Raw genomic sequence first — 27,462 nt, 5'->3', positions numbered from 1 at the left:
ATCCGTTAAAACCACCCTGACCCTGAAACCGCCTCCTCAGCTTTCCTTTAGGGCGCTCAGTTGCTCGAGCTACTTCTCCTCGCCTCCTCAGCACAATTTTCGCGCATTATTCTTCCAACCATCCACTCGAATTCCTTCTTCTTCTCGTAACTCTCCGTCAGCTCTCTCCCACTCGCATTCCTATCCAGATTCAGTCTTTTTCCTCTCACTTCCTCTTGTTTCTCCTCCCATTCTGAACACTCTCAGAGGGTATGCGCAGGGAAGTCTTCTGTTTCGTCCCCGCAGAACTAGCAGTGATCGTGCTGTTCCATACCTATCCTCCGCAGGTATTTCTCGAACACTCCGTGTTCGGTAAACACCTGTCAGCACTTAACTGGATTTTTTCCATCCCGCTTCGTACCACCATCTCATGTTCGGGATGAGCACTTTGACCCACCTGTCGTACAACTCTCAAACTTTTTCCCATTAACCTAATATTCTCTTTTGCTCGTCTCTCTCTCTCTCTCTCGCCTCTTTCTTACCCTTTTTCTTACCCTCTTTCCCCCCCCCATATACACACATTTATATATATTTTTTCCCACATGTAATCTAATGGGATCTAGATATCACACAGTCCAATTCACCGGACCAGATCTCTCAGTTCATCGACTGTTAAAATTACGATCAAAAATTTTCCGCGTCACCGCAGAATAGCGAGCTGGACAACGGTCACGTTGAAACCACATGTTCTGACGCATCTCTAAGTTCATGTCCTAGAATAATATGGACAATTTATTTTACGAAATATCAGGTACATTTCACCATTCAAGTTGAGTTCAATTATGTGAAGGTCGATATGTTTACTGCCTATGATTCCACGCTGAAAGTACAAGGACTCTAGTAATAAACTTGTCGAAGTCAATGAGGAGTTTCAACATTGCAACAATGCATGTTATGTCTACTGACTGACCATGAATTGTAAAAGATGATTTGTCGAAGAATAATACGCAACAGAAAAAGTTGGGATTTTGTTATATCTATCCAGATACCCGCTCACAAAAATCTAAACAATTTTGGAAATCTACCTCATGGAGCACTGAGCGTAAAGAAATATGATAAAGATGAAACTTGAGTATTCTCAGCGTCCTCCAGATACTTATATTTGAAACTCGTGATAATTCTAATATTTCACTTGTTCTTACTTAGAGATTAAAGAACACCCAGTATCGCACTTTTGATTGTTTCCTCCGCAAAGAGTAGCTGGGTGAGTTTTTTTTCTTTTGATCTGCAGTCCCTTCATTAATAAATATTTTAATCACATAAAAGAAAGAAGTCCGGGATCGTGGTCTTTCAGAGAAAGGTTAATCGTAGAGATTTCCGGCATGATCTAAATTCCTACCAACTTCTCCATACACAAAACCATTTTGATTTTCTCTTTTATTATCAAATGCTCCATCGTGAACCAATATTAATATAACAGAATGTCTAAAAGTTGGTGTTTTATATGTTTAAATTGTTGTTTATTTGTCATATTTTATTACTATAGAATTTTTTTAAAAGAAGTTGCCATTTAGAATATGAATTGAATTTAGATAATTACAATGTTTTCTACCATTAATCGAAAAAAACATTTCGGATATTTTTTTCTCATTTTTAGCAGTATCATTCGAATTTGTAAAAAATTAGGGTTTCCATTCCAAAATTAAAAAATTAGCCCTCGCCACGTCCACAAGAGGGGGGGGGGTTAAATCAAATTTAACACCAAGACACTTTCTCCTCAAATTAAAGTCTCGTTCTACAAATTTCTTTATAGAATTCCTAGAATCTGAGATATTTCGACATTCCAGGCAAAATGTGAGACACTGCATAAAATTGTTTAATTTGCCTCGGAGGCGGGCAATTGCTGAAAGTTTTTAATGATGTTAAAGGAAGCTAATGGAGTTGGCCGAAAGTCTACTGAACTATCAAATATTTCATATTTAAATTTGTGTTTTGAAATTGACACATGGAACTTTATATAAATATGTAGACCTCTAAGTTACCATTTAATGTAGATTCCATGCCAGTAAAAGTAACTAATTGGTTGTGTTGAAAGTACGACCTTGACAGTCTAAATTCAACTTCTGTTGTACGATCAATTACTATGAAAGTACTGTTATGAAGGTTACATTGTCAGTCTGGCGAAAAATCAGGGATAGACTATGCAGTTTCTGTAAATCTAGAGGAAAGTGGCACCATTTTACAAAACCACACTTGAAATAACTCCAAGTAACCCCCTTATTAACAAGGATTAACCCTGCAAAAAACCAAAATGCTCATATAACCTCGTTTATTTTACATGTTAGGTAGGGGCAGTGTATCTAACTACACTACCGTCCATAAGTATTTGCCCACCCCAGAATTTAACGGAATAATGAAGAAAGAACAATATTTGGAAATTTTAAAGAAACAAATGTTACCCTCTGGACGTCGTATTTTCGGGCAGAAATTGATTTTTCAACAGGATAACGATCCGAAACACAAATCCCAACTCTGCAAATCTTATTTGAATCAATTAAAAACTGAAAATAAACTTGAGGTGATGGAGTGGCCACCGCAGTCGCCTGACCTCAGTCCCATCGAATTATTGTGGGATGAGCTCGACAGGAGGATAAGAAGCAAGTGCCCATCATCTGAGGAATCCTTGTGGAGGATGTTGCAAGAAGCATGGCGTTTAATATCAGTAAAACGCTAACAAAGTTACTTGAAAGAATGCCACGGGTATGTGCAACAGTTATAAAAAATGAAGGTGGTCATATTGACGAGGCTAATGTTTAAGACGAAGTTTGGAAATAAAGGGAATTTGTATTTAAAATAAGTTCTAAATAATATCTGTAATAAATTTTAAGATATAATGTGATTAAATGAAAATTTCAAGGTGGGCAAATACTTATGGACGGTAGTGCACTTACGATCGCCCCGGTATAAGCTTGAGGGGATATTCCCGGGAATTCACGGATAACTACCGCATTCAAAATGATTCAACATGATTCTCGAACTATCCTGTCAATGTAGTAGTTCCGGATAACGTACATCTATACATATGAAGTAACGATGTACCGTAAGTTAGTTAGTTATAGTAAGCATTAATGGCTGTAAGGAAAGCACTTAATACACGTAAAAGTGGTAAAGTAAATGTAAGTCTATATTCCATTGGGCATAAGGTATGATATTTCTAATTAGTTATTGTGAATACGTAAAATTGGATCAAGTGTGGCTAATATGCGAATATAACCCAAATAATTTCATTTTTTAGAACTACATAAATATTCAAAAGATAAAAATGGCACATTTGCTTGGAAAAACATTTTCCGAAGCCCTATTCTTTCGTTTTCAAATTGAAATTCACTTGATACAAGCCCGAAAGATTTCCGAGGCATATTGCGGTTCCCAGAAAAATCCCCAAATCCGGTATATTTATCATTCTCCTTAGTGCCTTTATAAATTTATTTTGCAGTAACTACAGAAGAGAGACGACTAAATAATGTAACGAGGGATTTTTGCCCCCAGAGGCTCAACTAAAAAATAACTGACAAAATGTAAAGAAATGCAGTCCCTTTATGGAAATAACGGTGGAGAAACCGAGAAACGGGCTCAAGTGGCGAAAGATTCCTCTCGATAAATCATCAAAGTGCGACAAGTAAGGATCGTCCAATGATACATCAATTTTACTCTAGCCACAGATATTAGTATCTTCGAGGAGAATATTTTAATGTACCCGTTTGCTTCCTCGTAACCTTAAATTTTAGCTTAAATTAATTCTCTTCTCCATTAAACCTTGAGATAAATCGTCCCACGTAAGGGTGGGCAGCCTGCGAAATTTTGATTAAATGCCCCGGATTTGCCTAATGGATTGCATTTCTTATTTGGAAACGTTACTTCCAAACCATCACCATTAGTTTAGGTAAGCATTCAACTTACTTGTTTGAATCCCCTGTACATCAGTTGAATCTCCTTTTTGGTGAATTTCGTCTTCGATGCCAATTTATGGAGTTCCTCAGGCCGGTACCTCGCTATGTGAATCGTAAACTCATCTGACTCGTCATCTGAAACAATTTGGTCACTTGAGCTTTATAAAATTTAAGGCGAAAGAACTGCGCTCGGATTAACGATAATTTTCTATTTCACTGCTGGCGCTTTCAGCTTCATAAAAAATTCACTCCCTCGTCTAGGGTACAGGACTTCCGTCGTTTTTAGTTGGACGAAGTCGAAAATTGCTGGAAATGAAATGAAATATTACCTAAAACGTAAGGGGGTAGAATAAAGCGCCCCTGTAGGTCGTTTGCGTAGTTTTCCAATTATTTTCGTATAAGTCTAAATTGTGAATACACAAAATGAATATTAAAGTGGCAATTAGTAAACACCTCCTGCGAAATTCTATGGCGCAGTTTTTTCCCGAAACGGTTTAATTAATGGATTCTCTTCAAGGTGGGTTGCAACGGCGGCATCAATATCCGAGTTGAAGAGAACCTATCCAATTAAATGCAAAAAGGTATTTTTCTTGTTCTATCCGAGGCCGCAACATTAAAAGGAAATGGAGCTTGTTTTTGCACCAATAAATTTTTCTCCCCGTCTTTTTACGTCTTTACGTATAGGTGTTTCGATAACGATGCGCGATATCGCCCTATTTACTTCATGTTACTAAAGCAGTAACTTCAGAGCCTTGCGGCTGTCGGCAGCAAAATTTGGGAATTTTTTCAGAATCGAAAATTTTACTAGATTCCTGTTCAAAAGACCGGACTGTTCTCTATAAGAAGAAGAAAATCAGCATCGTTTCTTTTTTTTTTTCAACTTATGGAAAATTCACAAAAGAGTTTGCCGCTGTAAGGTATCGACGATTAGAGTAGTAAAAGATCACGGACCCTTCCGGCCCTTTGGCTTTTTTTGAATTGCCATTAGTTTCTTCAGCTGATTGACTGTCTCATCATCGTGAACTCAATTGAGTTCCTGTAGCCTCGGGAATACAGAGTTCCTCATGTTAGATTATGCGCTTTAAAAGTCAAATAAAAGTTTTCTAATCAAAGTAAAAAATCTTTTGTTGGGCTACTGTATAGCTAACTCTATCGGATTTATTACCAAGTTAGATAACCATTCAATTTTTAGAAATCATGTGGTTTAAATGCCCTCCGTCAACTGCAACACAATTTTGAACTGCATGAAACACTTGGAGAAAATCTCAATCTATTGTTGCAGTTCCATTTCGAATTCTCCTCTTTTAGCTCCAGAATTACCGCTCCACTGCATCAAACAACAACTTTTGAATTATGGAGCTTTTTGATAAGCAATTCGCGAGGATTTTTAGACCAATAACGAATGAGCAGGAATAAAAATTTTTTAAACTCATTTTGACAATTATTTTAAATCGTAAAAAATTATGAACTTTTCTTTCGTGGATCCAGATCAAGATGGAGATTTGTTTTGCCGAGTAATGGTAAGTTTTGAACGTAGAATTCAAAATTACGTTGAGGTTGATAGAGGGCATTTAGAACATATGATTTTTTAAAATTGAATAGTTATCTAAAGTAACAATAAATTCCATAGTATTGGGTGCACAGGGTGTTTATTAAGTACTTGTACAAAATTAAAAGAGTGAATCGATGACTAATTTTAAGGTGAAAACGTTATACGTGTATGAACACGGGTCCGCGTCGGCTCGATATACAGGGCGTCAAAAAAAGCCTCTTAAGTCACCAAACTTGAATCCTTTGAATCATGTCCTGTGAGGTAATTTGAAGTCACTATTTAGAAAACTCTAGTCTAAAATGAACAAGATCTAAGGAACAGGATATTTGAATCGTGGGCAATTATTAATCAGACACCAGGTATATTCGAAAGAGTTCCTCAATGGTAAGACGAATTGATCGATGCATGCATCGCTGTAGGCGCAGTCGTTTTCGCCAATTGTTCTAAAAACATTATCAACTTATTTGCAAATGTAGTTTAGTCTTAGTCTTGTGAGCAATCTAAGTTTGTCACATCATAATACAATTAACAAAGGTGGACACATGTTTTTTTTTTATTTTTCAAAAATTCTGTGTAATTCAACTAACGATCTTCCGAAAACAGCTCCAAGTTTAAACCCGTTTTTGTCAAAACGGCTGCGTTCAGCGACAAATATTATGAGTTATGACTATTTTAGTCTATGTACAACGCTGGATGTGGTGTTATCCAACGTAAAAAAGTAAATATTTGAGTTTCTCACAGGCCATACTCCCAGTGCTCAAAATTTCGTCAAAATCACATGTTACTGAATGAAAATGAAACCAAAATACCAAGCAAAAAATTTTTTTTGAAGCTCCGCATATCAAAAATCAAACCGATAGGGACCCATGTTCATAAGAAGATTTTATCTTAAAATTAGGCAAAGATGCACTCTGTAGAGATTCTACAAGTACTTAATAAAGCCCCATATGTTAGTCCAGTTTATAATAAAATCCAAAGCAAGATTTTTCTACTCTGATTAGGAACTTCCCATTTGCCTTCCAAAGTACATAGTTTAACACAGGAAAACTTGTATATTTTTCATGATACTCTGCTTTTGCAAATCGCTCAAATAAGAATCAAGGTATATCCCATTCCTCACAAACTAAATCAGGTATTATAGCTCGGTTTTCTCATGGAACTCATCGAGATCTCGGAGCATGTTACAGGTCCCTGAGATATCAACGCTTAAAGCTTGAAAAGCGGCGAAATATGGATACGCCCCTACCCCTCTTGAAAAGTTTCATGCCACATTCGAGCAGTTACTGTTTTCGCAATAATCGATTGATTCGGAACTTATATCGATCTCGTATTTTCTCGGAAATCAGGAAATTTTCAACAAAAATGTACATTTCTTTCTCTACTTTTACAACCCGCAAAGGAAAAATGGAGATAAAGACTGAGAGGCTGTTTATTATTATTGCTAATATAAGTACATGTTTTCTCCCCAATTCCCATTTGCCTTGGCAGGTCATTAAGGTCGCGATGAATCTCCTTACAGCGAAATTTCCCTCAAGTTCAGCGTTAAAATTTTCACGCAATTTGTTGGAAAGATAATTCATAAAGTTTTTAATTTAAATTTTGAAGAGGCGACCCCCGAAGGGCCTCAGGCACAAACTAAACGCCACTTAAAGGCAACATCTTTAAAACGGCTGAAAAGAGTCTTGCAATTTCTTCGACGATAAGCTACTTAATTGTCCTCAGCCTCTACCATTAGGCTGCTTTTCTTAATTGGTTTCTTATTGATTCTGGATAGAAAGTTGTTTTTATGGATTTACGGTTTTGAATTTCGTCGAGTTTCAATCGTTATCGGTTTCTGCTTTTAACAGCATTCTGATTTTCACTAGAGCTTCGAAAGGGTAACCAAACGGGAAACATATCAATTCAAATCCCCTGAAATGGAAACCAGTCAGAATGAGTTTACGAATTGGAAGATGTGCATTGAAAATAATGGGGTTCGTTTCAAATTACATGTCGATTTTCGAATTTTATTTACCTTTTGCTCCTGCACTTTAAGCAAAGCACTATAAGGTAGAAGTCCCTCGATTCCCCCCACATATAAGTTGAGCCTCATCGCATCCAAATGCGCCCCCTCTGACGTACTTATTTAGCCATTTCCAATCGTACAAAAGGGACTAATGGTCATTTTTTCCACTGACATTTGATATTTAAACAAAAACAAAATTAAGGTGATTGATTATGGAATGATGGATGACTTAATGAGGCGGTATTGTTTTTAGCAAGCCTGACTCTAAATGTTCATTATCTTTGATGGAAGGTAATGCGACACTCATGAATTGCAACTTTAGGGCGCCGTGGCACTAACGAAAGTAGCCTCTACTTCGTATTTCGTGAAATTACTTGAGATGCGTTAATTCCAAGATTTAAATAACTTTCACACTCAAGTCTCCTCCAGGATCGAAGAGAAACGAGTCCTGAGAAATGAAACTCTGGACGTTCAAGATTTCTCAGTCTGACTTTATTTAACAGGGAAAGTGATTACATTTACGAGGGAAAGTATTGAAGTTGCACGGTATAAAACTTCCAGTCCCTGAGGAATCGACGCCACAGCGAACACCGGGAGTTCTACCATGGAAAACTTTTTCTTATTTCGTTTCTGTCTCACGTATGAATAAAACTTTACTTGTGACACCCACAGAAGTTTCATTAAAAGGGAAAATATTGATGGACGACAAAAATTCAAAACACGATGGCTTAATGGAAGGCTGGATGTTGTAGCGAACCCATCTCTTTAGACGCTTGAAACGAGCCGGTTTTGATCGATTCCACATTATGTCGTCGGGATTAGTTCTTTTCGGAGGATCTGCCTTAAGGGATCTGTTTTGAGAACTCTCTGTATTTAATTGGTATGTCTTAATCAAAGTATGAAATAAATATTACCGCTGGACAGGGATTTAGGAATGAAATTTGATCATCAACGTCAACACACGGGATGTCCTAAATTCCACAATCAATATTGGGATGTAGAAAATCATTAGAGATACGAAATTGAATAGGGCCCTGCTCTATACCTTCGGTTTGAACTCCATCCGAAGTTACACTCAAGATTTTAATAGATAGCTGGTAGCATGGATGTTGAATCTGGAATTTAAACTTCAAATTGGGTTTAAACCTATTGGTCCCTATGAATATGTCTAACAGTTTTCGAGACGCTTCCTTCACTCTGTAATTCTGCAAGTTGTTTTATGCTATCTCAGAATTTTCCCTGGAAATTTATTTTACACAAAGCGCTATAGTCGTATTTTATTTTACCAACTGCCATAAATTATTGATTATATGAAGTGTTTCCAATAACCACTGTACCATATCGAAATCGTGTAGCGTTCCATGTCGTTAGGGCCAAAAAGCTGAAAATCACTCTCCTGCCTGAAAATTAATTTTTAGCATAATACCTCACGTTTTTTATTGGATATTCAAAATCTACTTATCACAACAAGTGTTTGTACCACCCATGCTGAATACTTTTTAAGTTGTATAAGGTTATGTCGTAAGATGTCTCTTTCTGGAACCGATTCACAGGAATTTTGGAAAACAAAAACAGACACGATTTCGATTAAAAAGGGGAAACTTTCGAAATTTAAAGTTCAAAATTTTGTCGTTTGAAAATTTGAAAAAATCCGCCGTGTTTCAGAGGTAGTCGCAAAAGCACTGGAATTTTAGAAAAACGTTATAATTTTTCCTCAGTTTATTTGGAAAAGATAATGCAAAATGATTGACACTTCGTCGTTGTAATTTTTCTTCTTATACAAAAGCAGCGACGTCACATTTAAAATCCGACGTTTCGACAAAGCTCATCAATTTCGTTTTTTGGTGTCAACATCACTTTCGATTTTTCCACTTTCGAACTCAGCTTCTTTTTCCTCACTGCGATGATGTATCACATGTTAAAGTTCAGCCTGGCAGTTTGGCAGAAACGTTGATAGTTCTCTTATTGCAAAGACCGACTTGGAACTAACAAAATGAGAAACGAGTAAATGATGAAATATACAAGGTGGCCCATTTAAAATTGAATACCTTGAATGGAATTTTTGTTCTTCGGAAAACCGCCAGACATGTCAATTTTACTTTCAAGGGGGACATTTTTGAATCATAATTTCGTAGGTGTAGAGTCATCCCCCCAAACGGGATGACAATCCCTTCAAGAATCTTAAATGGCACGGATGATCAACTGGCATATCAAATTAAAGATATTTCAATTATCTTTAAAAGTGGGCTGAAATGTTTTTGCTCCTCCTTTAAATATTGTAAAAACACCGTTTTAGGATATTGGTAAATTTATTCGAAAAAAATGATCTAAACTTAATAATACAAAAATACTGCAAAAAATTATGTTTATCATCGAAATCTTAAAAGAAGGTAATGGGTTTTGTTCCGATTTTACACTGGTCCGAATTATACTGGGAAACTTATCGATTCATTCGACTATTCAAAGCATCATGATTTACACCACTGCAGAGAGAATCGAAATTGTCACCATCTGTTTCGAAAATAATGAAATAGCCTGAAAAACTGCGAGAATTTTTAATGGAAGACATTCTGGTAAGAATTTGAGTCACCTCTATGACGAATTTAATATCTAAATTCATGGAAACTGGATTCGTTGCTAACAGAATACATGAAAAGCGACACACCGTTACCAACGAGGCTGCACAGATTGCTAATTTGGGACATACTGAACTGAATCATGTAAATTAAGAAAAGTTTATTTCAAACACCCCGAGAATTAGAAGCAACATCAGGTTTCCCACGTGGTAGCGTTCAGAAGATCTTGAAAAAACATAATTTCCATCTCTTAAGACGCATCTCATTCATGAGCTCAAGGAAGATGATCCATATCGCCGTATGTAATTTTGAGAGGTGATAAGTAAAAACGTGTTGATCAATCTCAAATTTTTATATTCTACATGCTTTTCTCACGAATGCAAATTCTTTCCGAATGGTTTATTGAACAGACATGATTGCAGATATTTCAGTGATGTGAATCCAAGAATTATGAGAGAACAACATTCACAGTATCCAGAAAAATTGAATGTATGAGCGGGGATTTTGGGAAATCGTATCGTTGGACCTTTTTTTCTCTCTGATAACCTGACGGGTGATTATTACCTCAATCTGCTTTAAGATTTCATCTACCCCCAAATTCTGATTACTCTTGAAAACGACGATCAGATCGCAGAGAATGTTGTATTTTTTCAACAGGATGACTTTTAGCCACACTTTGCAGTTCCGGTACGTAACTCCTTCGATCAATATTTTACCGAACACTGTATTGGTAAAAGAGGTTCCATTGAATGGCCCCCAAGATTGCCTGATTTGACGCCATGGGACTTTTTCTTATGGGGCCATTTAAACATTGTTGTTTATAAAACGAAATCTACCTCTTTAGAACATCTTCTCTACCGAATATTAATAGCATGTGATGAAATAGCTCCTGAAGTGGTACAAAATGTTCGGGAAGAGGTTGAATAAAGACTTCTTCATTATATGGAAGTAATTAAGCCGCAATTTTAATACATAATTAAATAAAACATTATTTACAAATTTCTTTTTTTCGATTTATTTCACCGATGTTCTAAAACGTTTTTTTTTCACAATATTTGAAAGCGCAGTAAAAAAGTTCCAGCATATTTGTGAAGAGAATTGAAACACCTTTAATTTGAGTGCCACTCGACCCCCCGTGCCATTTAAAATTCTTGAGGGATTTGCCTCGTTTAAGGAAATGACTTTACATCTACGAAATTATGGTTTAAAAATTTCGCATTTAAAAATATAATTGGCACGCCTCGGGCTTTTCCGAAAAAAGAGTTTTGTTCAAGATATTTTAGGTGGGCCGTTTTAAACGATTCACCTTGTATAAAAGATATACGAAAGGTTCGCCCTCCATTTCCAAATACAGCATTTGTCTTCGCTCCTCATTGATATTGGTGATTACAAATTGATAAATGCGGTCTTTCATAATTCCTCATAAATAATGGGGAAAGATGTGGTAAACGTGCCGGCCAACGTATGTCTCCATTATTTGAAATTACTCTACCGGGAAATATTTCAGAGAAATAATCCAGCCGCTCTCCTAGCGTTACGTGCGGAGCCCAGAACGCTAGAAGGGTGGTTAGCGAGATCCTCACGGTAGATCTCCAGAAACGGTCACCCTGAATTTTTCAGGACTTTTTTAAATTTAGGTTTCTCGATGATTGCAACAGACCTTAGCTCACATTCTCACATCTCAAATATCTGAACTCCGGGTGATTTCAACACCCTAGAAAAGGCACATTTCTTCTGATGCTACGGTTTCCTAGGATAGCAGTGCCACGACATATCGGCCGTAATATGACGTCAATAATTTAATCCCACGTCGCTCGTGGTCTTTTCGCTACTTAAGGAACCTCATGAATGGAAAACGATCAACGCTTTATAGCGTCCACTATAGTACGGAACTCTTTTCCTAAGGAACCTTAGCTTTATGTTCGATTCTCGAAGACGTTCAACAAAATTGAAAATTGCACCCTTCACAAAACCTTTACTTATGGTCCGTGAAATTAGCTGGCACATATTCCCTGCAGAGCGATGCCTCTAAGGACACTGAGGCGTGATTAATAACTAGTCCACATATTGTGCGATTCGATTTCATTTTTTTTACCTGAATTTCTTACAATCTTTCATATAAAGATATGGAATAATACCAACAACTTTTGAAATAATTTTTTTATCAAAATACGTTTCAACGCTAGTTTGTTGTCATTTTTTGATGATTTTAAATTTTTTTACCTCAAAATATTCCGGCGAAGGTCCACTTTTAGTTTTTCAAATGTGATCCTCTATCTCCACATTGTTTTCTGAAATTTACACTTATTTGCCCATACAGACATGTAAAGTATTATTGAGGTCGGAGAAGAAAAAATTCGAAAAAAAATGATTTTCCTTATATTATTCAAAACAAAATAAAATTTGATCAGAAAGGCAAAATAACAAATTACTACTTACAAGAATTAATTGTTAATTAATGTTCACAGCATTTGCTCGGAATGTCTTCCGTCGTTATCCAGACACACTGCTGTTCTCTGCATGAATGATCTTCTCACCTAAACGTATATGCCTGATCGCTTGCATTACACCGACAAAACGAGCTTTCAAGTCATTCATAATATTTGGCCGATCATTATAAACTTGATCTTTTAAATGCTCCCACGGGAAAAAGTCGCATGGATTTAAATCAGGCGACGGGGCCGGATACTCTGTTTCACCAAGCAAACAAATTGGTGTTGTTTTTTTTAAATTGAAATTTAGTATTTTTGGGATGCTATTTACTTGACGTTCAAAAAATAAGGAGGGTGTTGTTATTTTGCTTTTTTAATCGAACATAACTGTTTTGATTAAAATAAAGAATATAATTTTCTTTCCAAAATTTTTTATTTTCAATTTTAATAAAATTTTATATGTGTGTACGCGCAAATAAGTATGGATTCCATAATGTTTCATTTAATATTCCAATTCCAAAATAAAAACATTCGGCAATAGAGGGTCATATTAAAAACAACATAGTTGAACTTCGTTAGAATATTATGGCTAATGAAAAAGGTTCAACATTATTAACAAATGGCAACAAATTGACCTTGAAACTTTTAATAGCAACATTTTTTAATAGAAAATTATTTCAAACGTTATTTTATACACATATATAACGGACCCTGTATATTTTCTAGTTTTTTCGTTGTATTTGTCCTCAGTATGTGTCCGCAGTCTAACAATGCTTTGCAGATGCACTTGTATGTTTTTATTGCCGTTTTTGTACTGATCTCTTTATCTTCGTACGGCAGTAATTAAAAATGTTTTCCCGTTTACTGTTTTCTCTCTTCGTATTTCAAACCTGTTTAGTGACTCAGTGTTTTTATTACTCTCAAATATTTTACACCATTTATTAGGTTAATTGTGTCACCATATGCTGTTAATGTTGACCTAAACGCGAGTGAAGGTTACTTTTTTGTTTCTTGTCTAGAAATATTTTTTTCATAATATATCATATATTTTATTAAATACTTACTGATCTACTGATGATAAAGAATTTTTGCATTTTCCCTAGAAACACTTTCTTTTATACATTTGTATCGTACAAAACTTCTTCACGTTTTGATATTCTTGATTGGGTTACTCACGGCAGGCGTCCATAGCAATGATTTCGTGAATGACCTTTATCGATCAAAGTTAAGAAAACTTTGGATGTTTCCACAAAATGTTGATCTGATGTCTGCTTATGATCCTACTCCCTCCACGACACTTTACATTATATAGACACATAGAGTATCTCAACCTTATACCCACCTACATGGAGTCAAAGATTCTGTTAGGGTCTTTAATAAATTCTACCAAAGGTTCTTTTTAAGGGATTTAAAGTAGCTATAGAGTGATGAAGAAGGCAGGCCTTCGCTCCTTCATAAAATCCTCTTTGATAACTTTCTTGCATTGGGACGCCGCATTTAGAGTTACATTTAGAAACAACCACTCATCCATGGGCCAGTGGCGGACCCTGTACACATTCGAGTTTACAATATTGCAATAATAATAAGCTAATCTTCAAGACGATAATAATTACCTTTACTTCAATTTACGCTGCAACTTATTATTTAACAAGAAGGCAAATGTATTATGCATTACTCCATTGAATGGCAAGATAGAAATAAAAATAAGTCTTTGATGGTATGGTATTTTGAGTTTTGCAAATTTAATGTTATGGATTGACCCCGATAAGCTATTACTAGTCACAAAAATTACAGTTTGTATCTATGACACAGCTACCGTAGATAATAATATCTTCAATTTATACGAACGCAGCCCCCCCCCCCATTTTTAGGGACATTTTTAGGGATATTTTTAGGGACATTTTTAGGAACATTTTTAAGTCTTCACATAATTCAAGAGGGAGATGTCTGTTTCTAATTTCCTTGCTTTTCCTTTGGTACATTCCAAACTATCCCTGCATGTGCGTATGACGCACCTGCTTTGTACACACACATGCCTGATGAAGCCAATAAATGGAAACACGTGTCACCGTGTTGTCTAACATCTTCCTTCAATTTTTATTTGGATTTATATTTTGTCCATTTTATCGCCATGACACGATTTTTTTTCACAATAATATAACCCGTGAAAAGTGATTTAAATAGGAAATATATAAGATGACTTTTATGAAAATGATTTTTCGTATGGGGTAAGTCCCATTCTCGTGCGAACACTGTCTATAGGCATTTTGCTCATTATTGGATATGTACTCTAGGTTAAATGGGAAAATTTTTAGATAATGACATGTGCGTTTCAATTTTTCGTTAAAATGAAAACTTGGTTTTTGAGATATTTAAGAAAAAATGTACAACTTCGAAATTCTTAAGATTTTTTTGCAGATTGTCGGATTCCTCGGCAAGTTATTAAAAAACCAAAAACACTTCTTCACAACCAATTTTTGTACTCTACGATATTCTGTAGCAATAATATTTATGCGACGTTTTGAATTCATGGAATCATCTTCAGGTTCATTACTTAAAATATAGCCTTTGGATTTTTATGACAATTTCAATTTATTATGTTATTCTTAAGAGTTGCTATTCCACGGAGTTTCGATCCGAGAACGCCACATTTAGATATTTTCTATTATTGAAGATTCAAACTGTAATTTGTCCTAATAGGATTGATTTACGAGCAATCTAGAGTTTTAATAAATAATGGTTAGTTTTTTCAACTAAGAAGAGACAATTGGTAATTAAACAAACATGTGTTGTTAACGTGAATTCATTGTTGGAGCTATAGCTATTATTAAAATTTGCCTCTAAAGACGTGTTCTGAACAATAGAGCTATATTGTTGAAGGCGAATTTCATTTATATTAAATTTACAATTGTCTTCCGCAATAAGGCATTATATTTCAGGAAGAATTTGGTGTTTGGAACATTTCCAGAGACCATTCCCATTTAGTGTACCGTAGAAGATGTATGGACCAATTAAGTGGTTGTATATAGATAATATTTTAATTGTTTCTAAAATGAACAACCACCAAACTAAATTAGAACATGGGAACGAGGTAGGCATTTCACACAACAATTACAAATAAATTATATTTTTTTTTAATGAAAAAAGCCGATAAATTAACGAACTTACTCAAAACTTGTCAAGTATACCACTCCAAATATTAAAACCGAACCTGTTTTGCAGCCTGCACGGCCGAGCTTTTTGGGGATTCCGTGAACTTCCAAGGCAGATAGGTGCGTCTATTAAAACACTGCACTTTGAGATAAATAATTCATCAGTCGAAACAACTTTTCATTGAAAATCAGGTGCAGCGCCATATTTTTCCACGAACCATCTTGATGAAAATGCCTTTCGTCTAAGGCGATGTTCCTGTTCAACACCTCGCATGTAGAACTTTTCCCTGGTTATTACTCTACGTAAAGCTAATCTGGGAACACGCATTTCATTTAGCGTAAGCCAAACAGATTTAAATGGATCGTTTCGCACCGATGCTTTAATTTCACAATCTTTACTGCCATAAGTCTTTAATCTCTTCGTAATATTTTTCAAAACCGCCATATGCATTTAAATTGCGCCAACACGCGTCGAAACAAGTTCTTTTTGGAGAAATTCCAAAATTGCGTGCTTGTTCACAATTGTGAAGACTAACGTGGTCGGTTCTACTGGCATTAACGTAGCAACGTTAAAAATCAATTTTTCCTAGTTGATATATCCGATCTATTTTAAGCATGATTTTATTCTAAAGAAATCTAAGACAGTGGTAAATATCCCAACTTAAAAAAAGTGATCTATATTAAATGTCAGTGTCAATAGCATCTGACAGAAGAGCGATTGACATTAAACTTGCTTAAAATGGCGGACTTAGTTGCACCTTAACAAAATCATCTATATCAAATGTCAGTACCGGTGGCAACTGACAAAAAAGAAATTGACGTTAAATTTGCTCACAATGACGTACTTGCAGAGCGGCACTAAATCATGGCCGCCCGCAGAGTCGGTTGCACAGTTCGGTCGTAAAACACTTTACGTAGCAACGTCATTAATTTTTATATATCTGCATGAAAAACATTTTTATTTATTTGAATAACTGTAATAAAGTTTCAATTTTAATTGCAGAAACTGCCTGTAACGAAACACAAAGTACTTTAAAACGATACGTAACATGCAACAGTTTTTAAAATATTCGTTCTCTTGGTAAAACTAAACTTAATATTGTTTATTAAACATAAAGATTCATCATAATTTAATTTTATTACTAAAATTTATATTTCACAGTTTGAACGTTAATGAGAGACCATAGAAAGTTGAAACAATAGAAAATGTGTGAAAATAGCGTTTTTAGGCTGAAACTTAGTTGAATAATATTTCTTATCTCAATATTGCACTCAAAATGAACGGTTGATGTGAGCTGCTGGCTAGCGAGGGGACGCTAATTTTTCGATGAAAATCGCTGCATAGACTTAAAATAGGATTCTAAACAACTTTTACAAATACTTGTTAGCGGTATCTTTAATACAAAATTAAATATTAGAAAATTCGCTTTGTTCATCAATCGCAGCAGAGGGCGGCCCGACATTTTCCTCAAGCTAAACAGCGTAAGATATGTGGTATATGAAACTTTACAAGGGTGCGAAAAATTATTCCTCTACTTTTAAAAATAAAAAAAATAGTAGAATGTATTCATTTTGAGTGGGACACACTATATACCTTAAACCAGAAATACTCAGAAGGATAAAGCATTTTTTGTTATTTTTGAAATATTTTAAGGGAAAATACGCCTAAGCCGAAAATTCGCCAATTTAACCTACAGCAGTGGTCAAAATTACAGCAACTTTTTAAAATTTCAAATAATTTAGACTTAACGGCCTAAATTCAAAATCGGTTTTGAAAATACGATTCTACAATGATTGTTGATGATAGAAGTATATAACAATAAATAATTTGTATACAAAAATAAAAAAATATATTCATTTCGACCTGGACAAAAATATAGCAACTTTTCCAAAATAACTATAAAAAGTAATAAAAATTCGACAAATTACAAAAGGATTGTTCAATAATTAATATTTTGTATAATGCCCTCGCTGCTGAAAACTTCTGCACGACTTTGTGCCATTGAATTTATTAAATTGTTGTAATTGTTATCAATACTCTTCCAGGCTTCTTGAAGTGCCTGAAATAAATCCTGTAAATTGAAATATGTACTATTCCGAATTTTATTATCCACATATTTCCGCAAATTTTCCATGGGATTGAGATCTGGAGATTGCGACGGCCAAGCAAGAACTTCAATCCTTTCCTCTCTAAACCATTATGAAACGAGTTTCGATTTATGTTTGGGGTCATTATCTTGTTGGAAAATGCTTCTTAGTGGCATGGTTTCTTCAAGATATGGTTGTAAATGATTCCTGAGGGTATCTCGGTACATGAACCGATCCATGCGACCTTGTATTTTGTGAAGCGGACCCGTACCAAAACCAGAGAAACGACCCCAAACCATAATCGAACCTCCTCAATGTTTTACGGTTGGTAAAACAAACTTTTTTTGCAACCTTGCGCCTTTGGGTCGTCTGACGTATGATGGGCCATCGCCTTTGAATGAGTTAAATTTGGACTCATCGCTGAAAACTACCAATTTCCACTGTTCAGATGTCCAGTGTTGGTGCTTCTGCGCAAACTGAAGTCGAGCTTTCACGTTCTTCTTAGACAGCAATGGTTTTTTCGCTGGGCGCCTACCAAATAATCCATTTTGCACTAATCTTCTTCTTATGGTCTTGGAACTGATACGAGCCTCTAAATGTGATTTTACATGAGTGGATGATAGAAATGGATTTTTTTGACACATTCGAATTATCCATTTATCAGTTCTTTTTGTAATTTTCCTGAATTTTTTACAGCTGCTTCACTTCCTGTTTGCCTGAATTTGTAAATAATTCGAGATACAATTGACTTATGCACTTATACCGCTCAATAATAATTCTCCTGATCTCTAATCAGATTGTTTTACCTCGACCCATAATGAAACCATAATATAAAACGTCTTTAAACACACAAGTCAGTAAATCAAGTGAAATTTTAAAATTCCAAGAGTTGCTATATTTTTGTCCGGTATTGAAAAAATATGTTTCGATAGTTTCTCGTAGGAATTGTTGATATTTTATTTGGATGCATTTTAAACATCAACGGTTGTGGAAGATAAATAATATAAAAACGTATGTTGGGTTTAGCCGAATAGATACATTTTATTTAAAATTTTTAAAAGTTGCTATAATCATGACCACTACTGTATCTAGTATCTCTCCGAGGACCCCCGAATTTGAGGCACAATGTGCAAGGGAAAAAGGGACTTTTGAGTCGCACGTAATTCCATCATTCGTGATTATCGATTTAAGTTTCAGCACGAACCAATAACCGAAGTGCAATATCAGAGATCACCAAAATACTCTTAATGAATCGACTTGTTTCGAAATTCCATTGTCAATGGTATTTTCAGAACGCCGTTTGGAATTGCAAAAGAATTAATCCCTCGTGTAATTCCCACGGTAAACTCTCATTTTGATCTCCTTTTTGCTGAAATATTAATGGGGAGCTAACGGTAATGAATTCTACCACTATGTGTTAGCCATAGCATGGTTTTTTCCCATCGGTAAATTGAAATTTACATTTTTGAAAGCGTTTTAATACTAAAAGGAAATCAGGGCGTCGCTCGAAATCCTATTGTGAAATTCCGGATTAAAACACAAATCCCTTGTAATAAAACCAATTGAAAAGAACGAATTTTGCGGAACGTGGACAATTCTTTGGGGACGTTATCTTAGCGACACATCGTAAAAGTGGAAATTACACTCTTTTATGCTGCAGCGATGATTTAAAAAAACACGCGTCGTTTTCAAAATTTATACGTCACGGAATGGTGGTTTCATTAGGTAATTGATGTTATATAAGTGGGCTCCCCAGTCATCTCGCCATTTCTAGAATAAGCCGAAATTACAGCAGAATTAAGTGAATGTTTTCCTCGGAGCTACATCAAGTCGAATGAGCTTGACAGACAGTTAACAAAACTTAGCACGCGAATTAAGTGAAAGCCCCAAGATATTTCACCTATCAGATAAATTATTCAGAACTGACACATGATCTACTAAACCGACCAATACAGGCAGATAAATATTTCAAAAGGCTCCTCCACTCGAAGCAACATCGACTCTGATATCTGCAAAATATTTTTGCTTTTGTATAGTTTTTTCTTGTCATAATTCATGAGGGGGGGTGATAGGGAATGTGTCTCCCTTTGCCTTGAATTGTCCCCATTTGATCAGAGAGACGGGAACAAGGAAATAGACAAATAGAGGTCTTTTATTACATTAGGAGAGTGAAAGTTTCCTAATTTAGCAAGAACTCACATAAGTACTTTTTTTCAGATGTTTTATTTGTTTATGCTACGTTCAGAAGATACACTGCAGTAAGCTTATCTAAAACCTCGTAACATCCCAATTAAACTGCGGCAATGCGTACTAACATTATTTCTAGACAGACTGAATACACATATCATGTAGTGCCTACGTACAAGGAATAAAGATAAGGGCTCCTGATAAAATTAGGAATAACTCACTTGCCACAGTTGAAAAGATGTAAATATTTGCTTTGTATTTTAAACGTTGTAGAGCAGCTACAGAAAGGCCGCAGCACCAGTTTCTCTCACAATATCTCGTCACCTCTTCTCTCTTCAAACTAATCGAAGCTTCAAAATCAGGAACCGACAAATCAGAATTGATTTTTGGATTTCATTCGGAACGATAGAGGCTACTTTTCGTTTCAAAATTTGGGTTTGAAGCCCGTATTCTAATGACAATGTTATATTCGATTTCCTCTAAATTTCAGCAATAGTTGTTTTCCTCGAACTGCTATATATTTTCTATACAGGGTGTAAAATTAAGTGCGTGCAGATACATCCAGGAATGAATCTCTGACCGATTCCAATACAAAAAGTTCCTGTTAACATATGGTCGCAACGGCCCCGTTTAAGTGATGCAGAGTGTTTAAGTTTTAATTTTAATTTGATTTTCTGCGAATACTTTTGGACGCAGATGAGTCAATCGGATGAAATTCAATAGATATTCTCCAGGAGTACTTTTTTGAATCAAAATAAATGTACAATAATGTCCTCAACACAAAAGTGACCTACAGTGTGGGGCAAAAAAGTTGGGGCCAATTTAAATGTGACGAAAACCTCTACGTGGCGCCCTCTATCAGCAATAAAAAAACTAAGATGACGTTTGGGTTTTGCGTCATAAAAAAACCCGCGAATATTAAATTTTGTCCGATTGACTCATCTGCGTCCAAAAATATTCACAGAAAACCAAATTTTAATTTAAACACTCTGTATTTCTGAAACGGAGCCGTTGCGACCATATGTTAATAGGAACTTTTTGTACTGGAATCGGTCAGAGATTCATTCCTTGAAACATCTGCACGTACGTAGTTAACACCCTGTATATCTTTGGATACGAAATAAACTGCTCCACAATAGTTAGGGATATAATCCTAATAAATAACAAACAGCAGACAGGTCAATATATTTTTTTCGAATCGCTCTGAGAGCCATGACAAATTACATGGATTAAAAAATTAAATTAATTATTATTTCACATTTTTCTTTTAAATCTAATCAAAACACTAACATCGGATGCCACACCATTCGGGCGGTACTTGCCACTTTACTTAATTGTATAAAGATGTTCGAACATTTTTATAATTTGTCGGAAAAGTTAAGTTCAAAAGAACAAAACAAGGCCGTAGGTGTGCTGCAGGCTGGATCAAACCAACAGATTTCCCTATTGTTTTACATTTCTCAAAGTGTGACATCCAGCAAGTCCGCAAGGTTTTAACAAACTGGAAACTTCGCAGACAGACAGCGCAGAGGCCGACCGAAGAAGACTACGGCTGCGCAAGACCGACTTATTACAGTGTCCGAGGGAAGAAATTGCGTCCCGTCGACATACAGGCATTTGGCCAGCGGTTCAAGTTGAAACTATTTGTAAGAGACTTAAAGCAGTAAGCATATTCTCGAAATGCGTTTTAAGAAAATCTACCCTTATCTAAGAAAATAAACTTGGAACACTAGAGTGGGTAGGAGAGCACATCATTTGGGGTGAAAAGTGGCGTTCTGTATTTTTCACGGACGAGTCCAGATTTGCCCGTTACTCTGATAGTCGGCGTGTTCGTGTCTGGATAAACCCTGGAGTACGCTGAAACTTAAGACCTGCACAAGAAGTGCAGCCCTTTAAGGGGGACACATTAATAGCCTGGAGTGGAATTTACTATGGTGTGAAAAGTAAATTGTACGTATGGGATGGAAACGTGAAAACATAAATGAAGAACATATACGAAGAAGATATCATCAACAACATTCTGTCGAATTTTCAACTCTCTGCAAGAGAAAGTTTCCGATTTTTGGAGAATAATATCCGACCACATCGTGCAACAAACGTTATAGATGCGATGGAAAATGTGGCTATCGAACGTTTACGATTTCCGTCAAGATCTCCTGACCTTAATTCCATAGAACATGTCTGAGACATGTCGCAATGTAATGCTAAAGAACATCGACCACGCCCCCAAACAATGTCACAACTTCGAGAACTTTTTCCACAATTATTGGAAAATTTACTACAAGACAGCATAAACCATCTTATTGGAAGTATGCCAAGACAATGTGAGGCATTCGAACACGTTAGGGGAGGACGTACGACGGACCGAATTTTCAAGATGCAGTTTGTATATTATTTTCGATTTTGCAAAAATTCTTTACTATTGTTTTGGTTTTCTTGAATGAATTAAAAAATATCATCAATAATAATTTTTTACTAATTATTTGACAAGAATTTAAGAAAATGTCCCTTGTTCCCTTTAAGAAATGTCCCAACTACACTGCTAACCCTAACTTTTGTGGAGCAGTGTATTTATCTATTTATTAAGGGTAAATCAACAAAAAAAGAGGGGGAGGGGATAAATTAACAGAAGAATTAAATCTTTTTATCGATTTTTGTTTGCTATGTAGGAGAAAGTGTAATTGACATCCTTAAAGGTTCAGATATGACACTGCTGACGTTTTCAAATTTGTGATTACGAATTATACTGTGGGTGCTCAGAAATCGTGGTAAGTTTATTTGGGCCCCTACTCTCAAGCGTCATAGGAGCATCTTACAAGTCGTCTGCTCTTCATTCTTACTTCAGGGAGATTAATTTCACTACGACCGAACTACTCAAGATGAAATCTCACTAAATTTTTGTTTTTTTCTTCCACGTATGATTCTCTCCGGAAGATTCTTATATGACACGTGACGATGGAGGCGTTGTTCTCAGTGTTGCATTTAAAAAACTTTAATAATCCAAGAGATCAATAAAGTACTTTTCAGTTTTATTATCCATAATCTAGAAAAACTGCATTTAGCATCGTTTTTGAAGTTCTGAGGACCTTTTTTGGCAAACGAGATACTGATCCATGATGGCGACATCGCGGGAAGTGACGTTATCGTGACCCTTTTACGTTTTGTATGGGCCGATTGCGCTGACGGATGGTTTATTTCTGACGACCAAATGACGTTATAAGGACACTAACACATGGCGGTCTTCCAGCCAAAAAATATTACCTCCTATTTAGTGGAATGCCGGCAATTTTTTGCAAGATCCACTTCTGCTAGATAATTGGCTATTACATACATGGAGTTTTATTCTTGTCGGTTCTGATTGGTGTACAACAAATTTTGTGCAATTTTAGTGCGGCAACGTCCTTTACAGGAGGATATCAATTTCATGGAACAAAATTTCAGCTCAGCTCCAGTCTATTGATATCTTCTTGCCGAAGATCTCAATTGGACTAGCCAACATTATCGTACAGCTATGGTCCAGTGGTGTTTCTCTTGACGATGTAAATTTCATCAAATAAGTTCTTTAGGCTAAACTAATTTAGCTTAAAGATTTTAAATTCGCCAAACTATACCTATAGCAAAAAGTTTTTTAACGAAATTTATACATTGAATGAACGATCGCCGTTAGTTTCTACTTAAAAAAAAATCCTTCAGTTAAATTTATACCTTCATTAAACGGACGCCATTGGATAATCGTAGAAGAGAATTTTGTATTGAAAATTTTTATTTTCTTTCAACGAACGCCACTAAACTATACCTGTAAGGAAATAGTTGGAGACAGTTGCGTTACGGAACTATAACGTACACGTCAATTTTCTTTTGGATGAAAGTTATACCCCAAGTAATCAGACGCCACTGTTCATCTAAAAAAAAATTGTTTGAAAAAATTTGATTATCTGCAATCGACCGCCACTGAACTTAAGTCTATAAAAAACGATTTTCAAAACGAATCGGAACATATAATTCGGCATGTGTCGAAAAGTTTGTAAGGATACACGTAAAGTTTGGAATTATAATGTGTCCTTGAAGACTAAGATCAGAATGTACTTCTTATCTAAGCTCAATGGATATTATCATAACGTTCCAAAATAACGACTGTTAAAAATTCAAAAAATGTTGCAAAAACAGTAAAATTGGGAATAGGGTATGGTTCATTAAAGTTGTTAGAATTTATCAATATCTCAAAAATTGCGAATAGGACATATGAGGGTGGGGGGGAGGGGGGCGGGTCCATTTAAAATAACAAAAATTGAATTATTTGCTCTTTTTTGAGCCAGCCAGTATGTTTTAATCTTCATGGAAAAACTCCCAAGCGAAGACTGCAAGGACATTGTACTTTGCTTTATTGAATATTTTGGTCTGGAAAGGGGCAATATTGTCGTTCTTTGAGTAGCACTTGAAAACTTTACTTTACATGAGCTGTTATTGCTTACTATTCGCAACATGTAATGTTCTGGTTGTGTTATTAGTGTGTTACTTAATTTTCAAATGAGTCATAGAAAAAGTAGATAGTACAAATTGCTGTTTCCAACACTACTTAAAGAGTATACTGTTGCTATCGTTCAAAATTATAAACTGGAGTTCCTCCTTAACTCGCATTATAATTTTAAAATTTTGAAGTAAATTGATCCCAATGAATTTTATATACAGGATGCACATAAAAGGTCTGTACAAAATTCTGCCACGGATTTCTAAAGTGAAAACATTCCAATTTCACCCAATTTACCTTAGTTCAAAAGTGGATAGCTTTCGAAATACAGGACGTTAAAGTGATTATTAAAACAAGAAAAAAATGTCAAATTTCGTTGTACTATTTGACCAAAAGTAGCATTGATTGATTTTTAGGGGAGGGAAATCAGAATTCGTTTACAATTTCGACTGCTATTGTATAGGGTGTTTTCAGTGCTAGTTGAACTCTCTTTAAAAAAGCATCACTTTTTATCACTCAATATAAAATTTATTTATGACTGTACTTGTGTTTTCCTACATATTTTATGAAGAAAAGGTCTCTTGGTACAAGTCTCTACTGGCATTTCTTCTTGAGATATTTGAAGTTTAAAGTTTTGTGCACGTCTTAAAAAATACCTTGAAAGTATATATTTATTCGTACAGAGTGTTGGGATTGTAGATCCCACTTCCCCACTAGATACCGGAAAACTAGCATACACATCAAGAAATCGCTTTTTAAGACAATATTAATGGCAAAAACCGCATTTCGATATTTTTGTAGTTGATGGCGCTAGAGGGCGTTTTTCAAATTTCGGCTATTTTCGAAATTCCTCATAACTTTTTTAGAACAATATTGAAATAAACCAAAAAAATCCTTAAGGCACTTTTTCGTTGTGATTCTAGTGGCGTGCTTAGTGTTTTGCTGCAGCGTATCGCTGTGTCAAAAACCGACGTAAATTATTTATTTTGTATGAAAATCACATTCAGCTATAACTTCGAAAAAATCTCGATTTTAAACCGTGTTCAAGTATGTTAGTATGTTTATAGTTATTTTCAAAAATAACCGAAGTACTTGATTTTTTTTTGTTTATATTCAAGTTGCTTCGGCATCAACTGCCCGAGTAATATTATTTATTGCAAATTTTAACTTTTGCGTCAAAGTTTTTCATTTTTAGTGTTAATGTGAATCAAGGAAAAATGATACATAATCATGAAAAATTTAACATGATAAAGTGCTGCATTGCATACTGTTAAACGTAAACTCACAAGCAGCTTGTGAGTTATACTTCCATTCCTATTCCGAGCGACATCAACCAGATAGAGGACGGTTTAAGCAATTGAAAAATAATTTACAGAATTGAAAGTTTCAAAAAGTGTAGACCATAACACTACAATTTAAATGAAGATAACGAATTTGAAGAACTAAATGTAGTTGGAGAAATTTTAGTAGATCCAGCCAAATCGCTTACTTTTGAAAATTACTTTCATAATTGAAAATGATTTAAAACTGAGATTTTTTTAAAGTCAAAACCGACTGTGATTTTCTTATAAAATAAAAACGTTTTATGCAGTTTTTGATAAAACGGTACGCTGTAGCAAAAAACTAAGCACACCACTGGAATTAAATCGAAAAAGCGCTTTAAGAATGCTTTTGTTTTAATTCAATATCGTCCAAAACAAAAAAGTTACGAGGAATTTTGAAAATGGCCGAAATTTGAAAAAGGCCCTCTAGCGCCATCAACTACAAAAATATCGAAATGCGGTTTTTGCCATTAATATTGCCTCAAAAATTGACCTGTTGACATGTATACTAGTTCTTCCCTATCCAGCCGCGAAATGGGATTTTCCTGACAAAACACTCCAAAGCCGAAAATTGTACAGGTGAAATAAAAAATATTAAAAATTTAAAATACGTTACAAACTATTGAAAAATGTAAATTTCAAAAAATTTAAATTTTTAGTAAGTTTTTGAAGTGACCTCCCTTGATCTACCTACAAAGATTAAATCGACGTAAAAAGCTAAAATGTAGTGTACCCATCAACCCCTCAAAAAATGTTTACTGCATTTTGAATTCTTCTCCACAATTTCTCTTCATGTACTATCATGGAGTACACTACGGTTTTTAAAGATTCCCATAAAAATAATTAATTGGAGTCAAATTCGGCAAGCACGGTGGCCAGTCGCCAAAAGCATTATTTATATTACCGATCTATCTGTGTGGGTGCTGTTGATGTAAATGGTTGTGAACATTTATAGTAAAATATGGTCGAACACTGTCGGGCATAAACCACATATATTGCGAAAGTTGTAAAGGCAGATCTTCCAATAAACCTGGCAGTGTATTTTGAATATGCTCCAAATGACCTTTACCATTTAATCGCGTGGGCAAAATACCAAAGACCAATAATAAAATTACTAATTATTCCTACCCTCATATTAATCTTAAATTCATGTTGGTGATGTACCAGAAGCTTCATCGGTAAGTTAAATGTTTGTAATAAAATTTATGTCGTGCTTTCTCCACTCATGGAAAAATCGACAAAAGCCCAGTCGTGGATCAAGATCCAGATGTAAAAGGTCTTGCACTTTTTGGAAAGCTATCAGTTTCGCGAACTCGCCTCTCGATAGTAACAAATGTTTGTTTGTTATGTGGTTTCGTATGGGTCAATTTAGAAGCCTTTTTCTATACACCCGAGCACCGTCACGACCGTTTCTTTGACAAATTCCATGAACTAATAAATTTTACATTTTTGTAAGCTTCGGTCACCTTAAAAATTGAAATCGCACAAAATTTGGGACTTATCCCAAGAGACCATTTTCGTGAATCACGTAAAAAAATACAAATTAGTCGAAAACTAAATTTTTAATCTGGCGATGAAAAAGTTTGGCACTTTTAAAGAGAATTTAACTAGCGCTGAGAGGGCCCTTCACAACGTTCATCGAAAATGTAAACGAATTCTGATTTCTCGCCCCTTAAATACCCCCGATGTGACGTTTCGCCCAGATAGTGGCATTATAAACGAAGTTTTTAATATTTTTTTCCTTCTTTTAA

At 35.3% G+C, this 27,462-nt stretch overlaps 1 protein-coding gene across 1 annotated transcript in view; it reads right to left on the bottom strand.

The window, feature by feature from the left end:
- LOC136348479 (Kv channel-interacting protein 4-like) overlaps positions 1-27,462 on the bottom strand; it is an 80,409-nt gene that overhangs the window by 33,478 nt on the left and 19,469 nt on the right. The window contains exon 2 of the mRNA XM_066299325.1: positions 3,940-4,064. Within this exon, the coding sequence (XP_066155422.1) occupies positions 3,940-4,064 (125 nt within the window). The remainder of the gene's footprint in view (positions 1-3,939; positions 4,065-27,462) is intronic.

Source organism: Euwallacea fornicatus, chromosome 33, assembly GCF_040115645.1.
Source record: "Euwallacea fornicatus isolate EFF26 chromosome 33, ASM4011564v1, whole genome shotgun sequence".
In the NCBI taxonomy this organism is placed as follows: domain Eukaryota; kingdom Metazoa; phylum Arthropoda; class Insecta; order Coleoptera; family Curculionidae; genus Euwallacea; species Euwallacea fornicatus.
This window is presented reverse-complemented; position numbering and strand designations above follow the sequence as displayed.